This window comes from Pleurodeles waltl, chromosome 7 (genome assembly GCF_031143425.1).
Source record: "Pleurodeles waltl isolate 20211129_DDA chromosome 7, aPleWal1.hap1.20221129, whole genome shotgun sequence".
Classification (NCBI taxonomy): Eukaryota; Metazoa; Chordata; class Amphibia; order Caudata; family Salamandridae; genus Pleurodeles; species Pleurodeles waltl.
Window position 1 is genome coordinate 794933329 of NC_090446.1, and position 12166 is coordinate 794945494.

The following is a 12166-nucleotide window of genomic DNA, read 5'->3' on the forward strand; positions in this document are numbered from 1 at the left end:
TATGACACTCTAAACTAAGACTCCACTCTGTGCCACTGAACTCAACACCACTCTATTCTATACCAATCCACTCTACGCCACTGCATGCTACATCACTCTACACCATTGAGCTCTACGTCTCTCTATTTTACTGTGCATCACTGTATCCTGTGTCACTGCTGTCTCCACCACTCTACTCTGCACCAATGCACTCTACAAGACTCAACTCGATTGCACTTTACGCCACTACACTTTGCATCAGTCCACACCACTGTAATCTATTCTGCACCACTGCACATTACACCACTTCACTCTACTCTGAAACAATCTACTCTTCGCCACTGCACTCTTCTCTGCACCACTCTACTCCATGCCACTGCACTCTATGCCATTCTACTCCACGTTACTGCACTCTACATCAATGCGCTGTACACCACTTTACTCAAAACCAATGCACTGTATGCCACGTCACTCAAACCCAATGCACTTTATGCCACTGTGTTCTTCTCTGTACCACCGTACTTTACTCAAAACCAATGCACTTTATGCCACAGCACTCTCCTCTGCACCACTGTACTTCACTCCACTTTACTCAAAACCAATGCACTTCACACCACTGCACTCATCTCAACTTCACTCTAGGCTACTCCACTCCACGATGCTTCACTCTGCGACACAACACTGTACAATGCTGCACTATGATGCTCTACTCTACGCCACTCTACACTACTCCACTCTACGATGCTCTGTGCCACTACTTGTCATATTACTCCACTCTTTTCTATGATGAGCCACTCCACCCTACAACACTATACTCCACTCTATGTTATTCCACTCTCCTACACTACTCCCTATATGCCACTCCACTCTGACAATGTACTGTACTCTATGCCACTCTGCTCTTCAACACTCTACGCAACACCCTCACTAATCCACGACACTCTAAGCCACTCCATGACACTCTACTCTGACACTCTACACCACTCGATTCTACTCCCATCTATGCCCTTCTACTCTACAAAACTCTACTCCCACCATGACACCCACCTTCACTCAACTCTACACCACTCCATAACACTGCACTTCACTTCACTTTATGCCACTCCACGCCACTCTTGTTTACCCCACTAACCTTTAGCCATCCTGAACAGCAGCCACACTGGTGTGCAACATGATTAAAACATATTGCCAAAGCCAAAAGCTCTTGCAGCAGATAGACCTATTGGCTTTGCCAATGCTGGTCGCCTCTGTTTGTTATACAGCTGTATCAGGCCTTTAGCCCTTCCTCATGCCCTACTTCCTATCTTAAACCAGTATTTCCTGCATCCCGTTCCTGTTCTTTTCTTGTGGTAGCCTGAGCTGGTCTGTGTTTCTATCTTATTATCACTTATTACAAATACTATTTAATATATTGAGACACTAGTCACTGGTTTCTCTAGTAGTCACACTGTACCCCAGTCCGTAGTCTCATCTCTGCGCCTGGCCTCTAGAGCATGGTTTCATTTAATTTTAAGTCTTTTTAATTTATGCATACAAGCCTACGAGCAACAAAGCACTTTACACAGAACACAGTGGAGAGTGTAGGGTGCTAGAAAAATCCAATGGGACCTTCTTAATAATATCCAACTACTTTCTGCTGTGCAGGTACCCCGATAAATGAGGTAGGTAAATTCCTGACTGATTCCTTTTAAGGGCAGGGAACTCAACAAATCTTAAATTCCAATTCCCAGTTGTAGGTAACTGTTGGGAAGAAAATCTGTATCTCCCATAAGGATTTCTGTCAAAAGACCAACAATTTGGTCAGTCTCTACAACTGCATCTGAAGCAGGCAAAAGATTGGCATGAAGACTTCTGATAGAATTATGCAGAACAGACAGAACTTTCCCAGGGCCCAGAAAGGAGACAAAAGATTGCTACAGCACGGGTCAGTACATCTAGCTAGAGGGCATTTTACATAGCCACAGACGTTGTGCCAAAACTCGCAGCAGTTATAGCAGTGTGCTACACAATTTTTCTTTCATATTATGCAAACAAAGCTTAGGAATCCTGCAATATTTCCAAGTGCTACAAATGTCTAAATGGACAATAGCAGCACAGGAAAAGCATAACTGTCATACTAAGGTACACATCTTGCAAAAAGATTGATGGAGAAAAAAAAACAATCAAAAAAGGCAATTAGAGTCAAGCAAAGACACTTTCACAACACATGGCTGTGTACTAACCTACTGGACAACCTGTTGCAACTGGTAAACTTAGCCAACTTCAAAGTCAATAACCAGTTAATTAAGTGCTGGTGAGATTGTTTCCACATAAGAATGCCTGTAGCAGAACTATCTCTTCCACATGAACCACAGACTATGGTCATAGCAAACTGAGTAATTTTGATTTAGACATTTATGTAATATATTCCCTTATCCCATTAACTGTGGAATCTGTCTGCACACTTCAAAGCCTACCTGTGCTTTTTTTATTTTACTATGTCAATGTTCAGTATTTTGCTGGGACGATTGATATTTTACAGGAATAATTCATGATATGGAGAACTGGTTCCAATCAACACCAGCCTGGCCAACTTAATAGAGAGGGTGTCTAGTCTTCCAACACCAGCCAAACTATTCTCCGGTCTGTTATTTTACTCCACATGACGAGGAAAAGGGAAGATCAATTGGTCTCCAGCTTCCACAGTGGGTCTCCAACGTACACTGACCAGTAAAATAAAATAACGTATTTCAAATATGTCACAAAGAGGAACAACATTTAGTATAACAGTTAAAGATGATGTGTCTTTTAACCAGTGTGTCCAGTTATTCTTGCTTCATATGCTGGGAGGAATGATGGACGAGTCTTGCAGATTAGGCTCAAATGAACCTATCCTTTGTGCTCGCAAGGAATGTACAGCCTGAGGTACACAGGGCAAGGAAATTTCTGATGTACCAGAAATGTTTGTATTGTCCTTTTTGTCACAGTGATCATCTATGTGCGACAGGATATGCAATATATTAAGCAAAGTATTAATAGTTTAGTTGTAAAATGATGCACTGAGAAGCTGTATTACCATGCATTCACTCTAGGCTAACTAATGAAACTCATGCCGTATAGCATTTCAATTTTATGTTCGAAGAATTAATTTGTCATCATGTTATATTTTAGAGTGAAAGCTAACATTCTGCATTAACACGATATTAGATTTCCAGTGAGAATTATTTTAAACCCGTATGCAAAGGTAGGTAAATGTAGTTATGCGCCATATTAACAGAAATCTATTAACAGTTATTTCATTTGTAGTTACTGTAACATTAATTTTAAGGGAAGTCTATAAAAATTGAACTCATAATTTGAGTGTTAAAATGTGTTTTATTTCCATGGTTCAATGTGCTGTTTTAACCTACTTGAATTAGCCTGTTAGGCCCTGTATTTGTGACTGTGGAAAAAATGTTTAGCCATCTTGTTAACGTGAACCTTTCTTCCAGATTTCATTCTCGCAAGAATGATAGCCTATAAATATATGTCTTTTGTTCTACACATGGTGAGCCTGGGAAGTTGTTCTCAAGTACATTACATTAAGGACGGTGGACTGGCAACATATTAAGAGTGTTACAATTTATATAGAAGAGACCAGATGGGAATGTCTGCTACTTGTTAGTAATGGGAATCTTTACCAATGTTGCAGTCTGAATTGCATGATCGTTTCCTACTGGATGTCACACCTTCAACATAATGTGGAGGGACAGAGTGATGGATGGATGAATCAGCTTGCCCTATGAACTTTAATGTACCGTTCTTTAGATGACTTTGCAGCAGACATCTTTCAGCACCCATTGCTTATGCCCCTGGAGAGATCATCTCTCTCTCTTGCTATTATCTGAACCCCTTGGACTCAGAGATGTAGTCCTCACAGCCCTTTGAAACGCCTTGCTAAGTCTTGAGGGTTTGCCTCTCAATCCAAAGAAGAAAACTCTTGACTGAGCTTCTGCAATGCTGACTACCCTCTTTACTTACTTTTCCCCACTTTAGTTACTGATTTGTTGCTCCAGATGTCCTGCTTCCAAATTCTTTTTCTCCTTTTTGTCCACATGTATTCAGCCCAGCACGTTAATCCCTGATTGGCTAGGTCAAAGAAGATCATAGAAACAATTTTTTTCTTTTTACAACACACTGCAGCTGAACTTTTTTCTGTGTTGTTAACCGCCATATTAATAAAATTGCTTAGCACTAGACATTCCGTAAGATTTATCACACTCACAGCACGCCAGCTTCAACACACTGACGAGCCACAAGCAGCTAATCATCTGTAAATGATGCATGCACTGAAATAACACATGCATTTGATTAAGGTTACTTTTCATTTGACTTTACATTCTAATTATGAAATAAAAAATAGTTTGACGAAGTCACTTTTTTTTAGGTAAAAAGACACACACACAAATGGTTTCTTCTTTGCTTGACAGTGGCGTAATATCACTCAAAATTAACAAGCATTTGAAATGCAATAGACCTCACATTTCTGAGAGTTAGAGCTACTGGCATTGTAAATGACAATGCCTTTTACCTTTGTGTTTCGGTTTGGAGTGTAGTGGATGTATGAACAGAGATGCAACTGCAGCACTGTCTAGAGGACCTGGAATGGGGAATTACCTCTGGGAAGAGAGGCACAGGTGCAGCACTGCCTTGAGGACTTAGAACAGAGGAGTTACCAACGGGAACAGAGAAGCAGCTGCAGCACTGTCTAGGGGGTTAAGAATGAGGAATTACCACTGGAACCAGAGATGCAGCTAGCAGCAGTGTCTAAAGGACTTAGAATTAGGAATTACCATTGGGACCAGAGAAGCAGCTAGCAGTACTGCTTAGAGGACTTAGAATGAGTAATTACTGAGGGGTCCAGCGAAGCAGATTGCAACATTGTCTAGTGGGCTTAAAAGGAGGAATTACTAACAGGACCAGGGAAGCAGCTTGCAGCACCTCCTAAAGTGCAAAGAATGGGAAATTACCACTGGGACCAGAGAAGCAGCTGCAGCACTGTCTAGAAGACTCAGAATGAGGAATTACCAACGGATCAGAGAAGCAGCTAGCCGCACTTCCTAGAGGACTAAGAATGACAAATTACCACTGGGTCCAGAGAAGCAGCTCCAGCACCGTGTAGAGGACTCAGAATGAGGAATTACTACTGGGACCAGAGAAGCAGCTGCAGCACTGTCTAGAAGACTCAGAATGAGGAATTACCAACGGATCAGAGAAGCAGCTAGCCGCACTTCCTAGAGGACTAAGAATGACGAATGACCACTGGGTCCAAAGAAGCAGCCCCAGCACCGTGTAGAGGACTCAGAATGAGGAATTACCACTGGGACCAGAGAAGGAGCTGCAGCACTGTCTAGAGGAGTTAGAATGAGGAATTACCACTGGGACCGGAGAAGCAGCTGCAGCATTGTCTAGAGCACTTAGAATAAGGAATTACCACTGGGATCAAAGATACTGTTAGCAGCACTGCTTAGAGGACTTAAAATGAGTAATTACGGACAGGACTAGAGAAAGACGCTTGCAGCATTGTCTAGAGGACTTTGAATAAGGAGTTACCAACAGGACCAGAGAAGCAGCAACCATCTCTGCCTATAAGATTAAGAATGAGGATTTACCGCTGGGACAAGAGAAGCAGCTGCAGCACTGCCTGGAGGACTTAGAATGAGGAATTACCACTGGGGCCACAGAAGCAGCTAGCAGCACTGTCTAGACGACTTACAATGAGGATTTACCACCAGGCCCAGAGAAGCAGCTGCAGCACTGTTTAGAGGACTTTAGAATGACGAAGTCTGTAAGTGGATGAGTGTGTGTTTGTCGGTAACAGCAGATGAGGGAAAAGTGGCTTGGAAAACATCAATTAAGTATACCCAAGCAGAGACACAAGAACAAATAAACCTTAACTTTGGGTGCGTTTTTTGAAACATGGCCTTTTCACTGGTGTGGTGTGAACACATTGCTATGGACAACCAAAAGAACACTAAAGTTGCAATGCCCAGACGGGAGGAGGGGCCATCACACGCTGTAACAGGAGGAAGAGTGAACGTAGTGTGATGGCCAAGAAAAATGTTCTCTTAGTTAAATCACCTGGGAGGGAACTAAGCACACAAAGGAGGGACATTTAGAAAAATGCACCAATAAAAAGGAAGCATTGAATACAAGTGCAACAAAGAACGAATGGTAATAGTGGGCGTGATTAAAGCCCACAGACTAAATACTGCATGTCTTGCAGGCAACACATGATTGCTGCCTAGGCACGACCTAAAAATTAAGATTAAATGGTGGTTTTAATTTGTACTAACGCAATTCAGCCTGCGATTCATGTTTTCGTAAAAATAAAAAAAATGCGGGCCTCATTTTACCCTGGTTGAGACTGTCATAAGCAAAGAAAGATGGCCTTCATTCACTTCTATAACTGCTTAAGAGGGTCTGAAGACAATCAGGGTGCTAGAAAGTTTTTTCTATTATGTTAGGGAAAAAATGTTTAATCAGACCCACATTTCCAGTTTTAAGGCTATCCTCGCAAGGGAATACAGTAAGTACATAGTGACCCTCTTGCCTTCACCATCTGCTGATGCTCCTCCATCAACAAGTAATGTTAGATGGGTAGCAAAAACCCTAAAGACCATAATTTTGGGAACTGTTAGGCAAAAAGTACATTTTAAATGTTTGGTTGTGCAATCTGTTTAACGTCTCTTACCTGTAAAAACTTTTTTACATCAGCCATGACATCTCTGAACACCAGCTGGTCTTTTTGAACCTCAAACCATCCTAGTTTTGTAATTTTAGCAATCACCTGCACCAACGCTTGGATCACAAACGGAGCAAGTTTAGGCTGAGACGCCACATAGTTCAAGATATAATTCCCTGTAATGAAAACATTTACACAACTTTATATAATAGATACTAAAAACAAATACATTTAAAGTGAAATTGCAGCTATGTAAAAATGACATATGCACCCATATATCGAATTTGGGTGCAACAAATGATCTGATGTACAACACACACTTTGATAAATTGTGAAGATTACAACTTTAAAACAAGCACTGACAAATAAAAGTCAGCTTTTGCTGTGGCACACAATATGCCCTTCTGTTGTTAACTGCATGCATAACTTTTTCTTTTTTTCTTTTCTAAATTAACAAGCTAAAGACATAGGCCCCGATTAAGACTTCAGCGGAGGGGATTACTCCATCCCAAATGTGACAGATATCCCTTCCGCCAAATTAGGAGTCCATTATATCCTATGGAACTCGTAATACGGCGGGTGGGATATCCGTCACGTTTGGGATGGAGTAATCCCCTCCACCAAAGTCGTAATCGGGCCCATAGACCTGATTTCCATAATCCTCCTAATACATTTTAGTCTAGTAAAGCAAATATTAGCATTCTTCTGAGTAGTTCAGTCTTCACCTCCAGCAATCCGGCTCTAGTCGTCTATGCCCAAACATTGTTTTCTTGTGTCTTACACCCACCGATTTACCTATCTTTCAAGTATTTTACTGATATACCCTAGACATTCGCAAACTTCAGTCTGAATGAGCCCCTCTGCACCTCACTCAGTCTGAACAGAGTGTCAAATGCAAATGACCCAGCCTTACACATTCATCCATCTTGGTATAGATTATTTTGTCCTTCCCACACCAAAGACAAGAGTAACAGGTACTCAGCAATTATTAATTAATCAGCAACTCACAGGTGAGTCTTCCACTTTATGAACCAAAAACAAAATAGTCGTATGGTTTGTATAGTGTGCAAAAAAGACAGCATATAAAAAGTGATTTATAGAGACTAAGCTCACTCTTTCACTAGTCGTATAGCATAGATGAGTAACACATTTTTGTTTACGATTGGGACACAGCTATCTCGTGACCTGGCAGTAAGGTACATAAAAGAGCTCATGAAAAAGTCAGCAACGTAGTTGAACACATCATAAAGGGCACCTGACACTGGACAAAACCTTGTAGCATGAACAGATTCATAAAACTATAAGTATTAGCCCAGTTCCACAATCCAAAGCCAAGTCTCCAAAGCGGGCATATCCCAGTTACAAGGCCAATGGTGCATCCAGCCAACAGCCAGCTGTCAGGGGAGCTGGAAGGTAAGCAGAGCATAGACCATAATCCCTAAAAGGAGCACCACAGTCTCTCCTCTCAATATCCAGTCAGCCAAAAGTGACAGACAGGTAGCTAACACTCTGCCAGCTCTCCCTCACTTCAAGACTGGGGCACCTGCTCCTCCAAGAACCCAGCGCTAATCAGCTTCTTGTAGATTTGTCAGTCAGACAGGAGCTGCGTTTGCCTCAACTGCACTCCTGATACCACACCACATGGCGCTAAAAGTGGACCCACAATACCTTGCTCCCTGTTACACCATTAGTCACGTAGATTTTACTGCTAAAAAATTGTAAACAACAAAGTTTCACAGTAAAAAATGTCAATCTGCTGTACAGAGAATTAATAGAAGTTAGTGGAGATTGTGAAAGCTAACCTAAATTGATGTGATGTTGCTCCCTGCTGTCTAATTTTAAGTGAAAAGATTCAACCCACAATATGGCTACCAGGAAATGATCTCCCTCCACCAGAACAGGAACCATTCATTCTATTAGACAGGCATGGAATATAACACATATTCCTAAGAACATCGCCATTAAAAGTTATCTAAAGAGCAGAAATGATATGTACTCCCTTCCTGGAATTTACTGAGAAGTAATGTACGCAGTCCATAAGAAAAGAGAAATTATGAAGAGGTAAGAAGTAAATTACATGAGTGTAAGTAAAGGAGACAACAGAACAATCTTTAAAAAGATTATTAAATTACTAAAAAATAATTCATATCCTAGGATGGGCAGAGGGTGTGGACTGCTTTATTGTGGACAGAGATACCTGCTTCTTATTGTAAAAATTTCAAAGATTAAACTAATCATGCAAGTTGTGAAAATGCAGCATATGTGTGTCAGGCCCCCCACAGGAAAATAAAACCACTTAAGTATAGAAGGGAACGAGATGTAAAGAGATCATAGAAAGTAAAGATAATCTAAATTCCTGAGGACTAACCATAAAAGGCAAAAAGATCACATTAGCAAAGATAATCAAAGTACCCAAGCACTAGGTAGAAGGGAAATATGCAAAGTGGCAGAGCACAATACCAAAATCTGAAAGGAAATAATACTTCATCCATTAATGTTCTATCTGGTCGAAGACAAGGGTAATGCAATGGCCATAAAAACTGATTTTGAGTGAGCACCTCCAACCGAAAAAAATGTAAAGTGAGTTACACAGACCTCCGAAAAGATAAACAACTTAAGTCATTATAAGTCATTAAAAGTTAAAAGACTAACAGAGGCCGCATCGCTAATAGAACGTTTGTTTTTAAAGGGACTGTTTTTGCTTCTGTCTTGGTCCATTGAAGACATGCATGCATGAAAGAAAACCAATCCTAATTTGATAGATTTCCTTATAAACAAGCATTTGCAATGCAACCGGTCTCGTGTTTGCTCGAGTTGGAGTAATTAGCGTTGTAAACTCCTAACCGGACTTTTCTTGCCACATGAACTATTAATGAAAAGTAAAACAGTTTCACATATCCGAACCAATGGCCACCATGAGCGTGAAGGTGACACAGAAAAGGAAACAGAAGTTCGCTTGCAGTGAAACTTATTGGCAAAAGTGCAATTGTCCATGTAATCAGCAAAAGTGCCATTATCTATGTAACCAGTAAAGGTGAAACTATCCATGTAACAGGGTCAATGTCATGCAAAGCGCTATACTACTGCCCAGCGAGATCACACTGCGCAGGAAATGAAATGGAAAGATAAAGTAGTCAAGAAACCAGCTGAAAACACAGAGCCTCGTATGTTTTCAGTAGTTTACCGGTTAGCGCGAGGAGGGCTAAACACCGGAAGAGGCATGACATATGCATGCCTTTCACAAATGGAACAATCCATTTTTAAAAGGCAAGCCCACAAATTAATGAAAATGACGGGAGTGATATGGGCGTGGTTAGAAGCCCTCAAAGATATTACAGAATATCTAGGGGGAATTTTCACCATGAATGGACAAGTCTCAAGGGGGGTGTCCAGCTGCCTAAGATGGCAGACATGTAGCTGAGGAGCTCTTGGACCCGGGACCTACACCCGAGCAATTATCTAAAGGCATCCAGCCAATCAGCCGCATTAAACTCTCCTCCCCCTCTGTGGCACACCATAAAGTGAAATCTGGGAGGAGTATTGAAGACGAGTGAGCCATCGTGCACCGGGGTGCAGCCTATATCTGACGTGATGAAGCGCCAGGCGCTGGCATACCTGGCTGAGGCAGCCCGCCTGTGGGGGCGACGGCAGCAGCCTTCAGACACCTAGCGAGTGCACTATTACACCTGTGTGCCTTCTTGCCTGCTCACTCTGTGGCGGGCTGGGCGGCAGAGACAAGGCTCCGCCCAGAACGGAGTGTTATAACGGACCGCGTGGAAGTCGTGGCCCAGATCTCTATTGGATGGCCATCGGACGGAGAGGCCGGGCGGAGCGAGGCAAGGGCTGAGGGTCCCGAGCTTCTGCTGGTCCGTAACCAGAGGCCCAGTTGAGGACACCTGAGGCCAGACCCGGCCGTCAAGCGACCACGTGGAGAACACTGAATGATTGGTAAGAAGCTGTGCAAACACCAGGGATACTGAGCAAGTCAGGCCACAAACACAGCCCGCAGCAATATTGACCAGCGGCTACAGACAGTGCACCTAAACAGTAACAAAGTGCTGCACGTACTATTGGTCACCCCGGCCCTGCGGATGTCCTACGGTTGCTGGCCCTTGGGTCTGCACCGTTGATCTCTTGCCCCGTAAACATTCTCCAGGGGCCCAACTGAAGGCCGTGTTTCCCTCTGTGGCTACCAGGATCTTGCTGGGTGTCTATGAGGAACTGGTTGTTGATTCCATGGCCGTGCCCGGATGGGGCCATGGGCCTGGCCTGGACCCACAATTTGTTTCGAGCTGGGAATAAGGGACTGAGTCTAGGAGACGCAAGGAATCACTGACTCGCGGCTTATCTGCCTCGCCTGTGGACTTGGGGATCAGGGATCTGGCTCTGAGATGATGGCTGCAGCAGGCTGCGGATGGGAGTATCAAGTATTGCTGGTGGCCAGTAACACTCTGTTCCTGGGCGCTCCTTGCCTGCGTCATTGCAATCAAACCTTGGTTCCATAACTGAGGCATGCACCTAGTAGGTGCGGAGCACTGCATGTACACTGTCTCTATCCCCCTGGCCTAGTGGGCGTCACCGAGGAAAGGCCCATATAACGCTACACACCTGATCATTTGACTTTATGGACAAGACTCGTCAGAGCTGGTGAAGAACACAGTTTGTTTCGTGGTGTTAGGACTTTCCTTGGAGATGCACAAAGGGGCGCACTAAGACCAAGCAAACTAAACTAGACATATGCTCTTATTTACACTCCCCTCCCTCTGAGGGCTCTTCCACAATGTAATCTACTGATTAAGTACCTCCCACTGAGATGCCAACCCCATGGACAAATTGGACATTATACTGCAAGAAATATGCGACTCCAGGGTGGCAACAGAACAACAACTTGGGGTCATTACCACAGACATCACTCTGCTCAAGGATGATCAATGAAAATTGGTGGACAGAGTCAAAGAAGCTATGCACTCCCTTTCCACATTAACACCCTAGTTCGCAGGGCAGACTCCATTGGTACCATAACTACAAAAACAAGTGGACCAGCTCCAATTCAGCGCTGCGGATGCATAGGGTCGAGCACACAGGAACAACTTTCGGATTGTGGGTCTAACTGAAGGCATGGGGGGCCAAACCCACCTAATATATTGAAACTATATTGAAACTTAGCTCCAGACGGCAGTGGCCCCAACAGGCCTATTGGATCTCTTCATGGTGGAAAGGGTGCACCAAGTGCCGACGAGATGGCCAATCGCTGGAGCCCCCCCCCTACCCCCAAGGCCTATAGCGGCACAGACTCAAATTTTGAAATAAGGACCACTTGGTACGAGCAGCTCGAAATAAAACACTGCTGACCATAAAAGGCACTAAGATCTCACTATTTCTGTACTTCACATTGGCTGTTCAATGGCAGTGCTCCTCGTTCTATGCAGTGAGGCAACGATTGTGCATCATCGGTCTTTCCTACACCTTATTTTTACCAGCTAA

At 43.2% G+C, this 12166-nt stretch overlaps 1 protein-coding gene across 2 annotated transcripts in view; it reads right to left on the bottom strand.

Moving 5' to 3' along the window:
• Positions 1–12166, bottom strand: part of RANBP17 (RAN binding protein 17) — a 1172021-nt gene that overhangs the window by 1100823 nt on the left and 59032 nt on the right. For both annotated transcript variants that reach the window (XM_069199335.1, XM_069199333.1), the window contains exon 4: positions 6692–6858. In XM_069199335.1, the coding sequence (XP_069055436.1) occupies positions 6692–6858 (167 nt within the window). The remainder of the gene's footprint in view (positions 1–6691; positions 6859–12166) is intronic.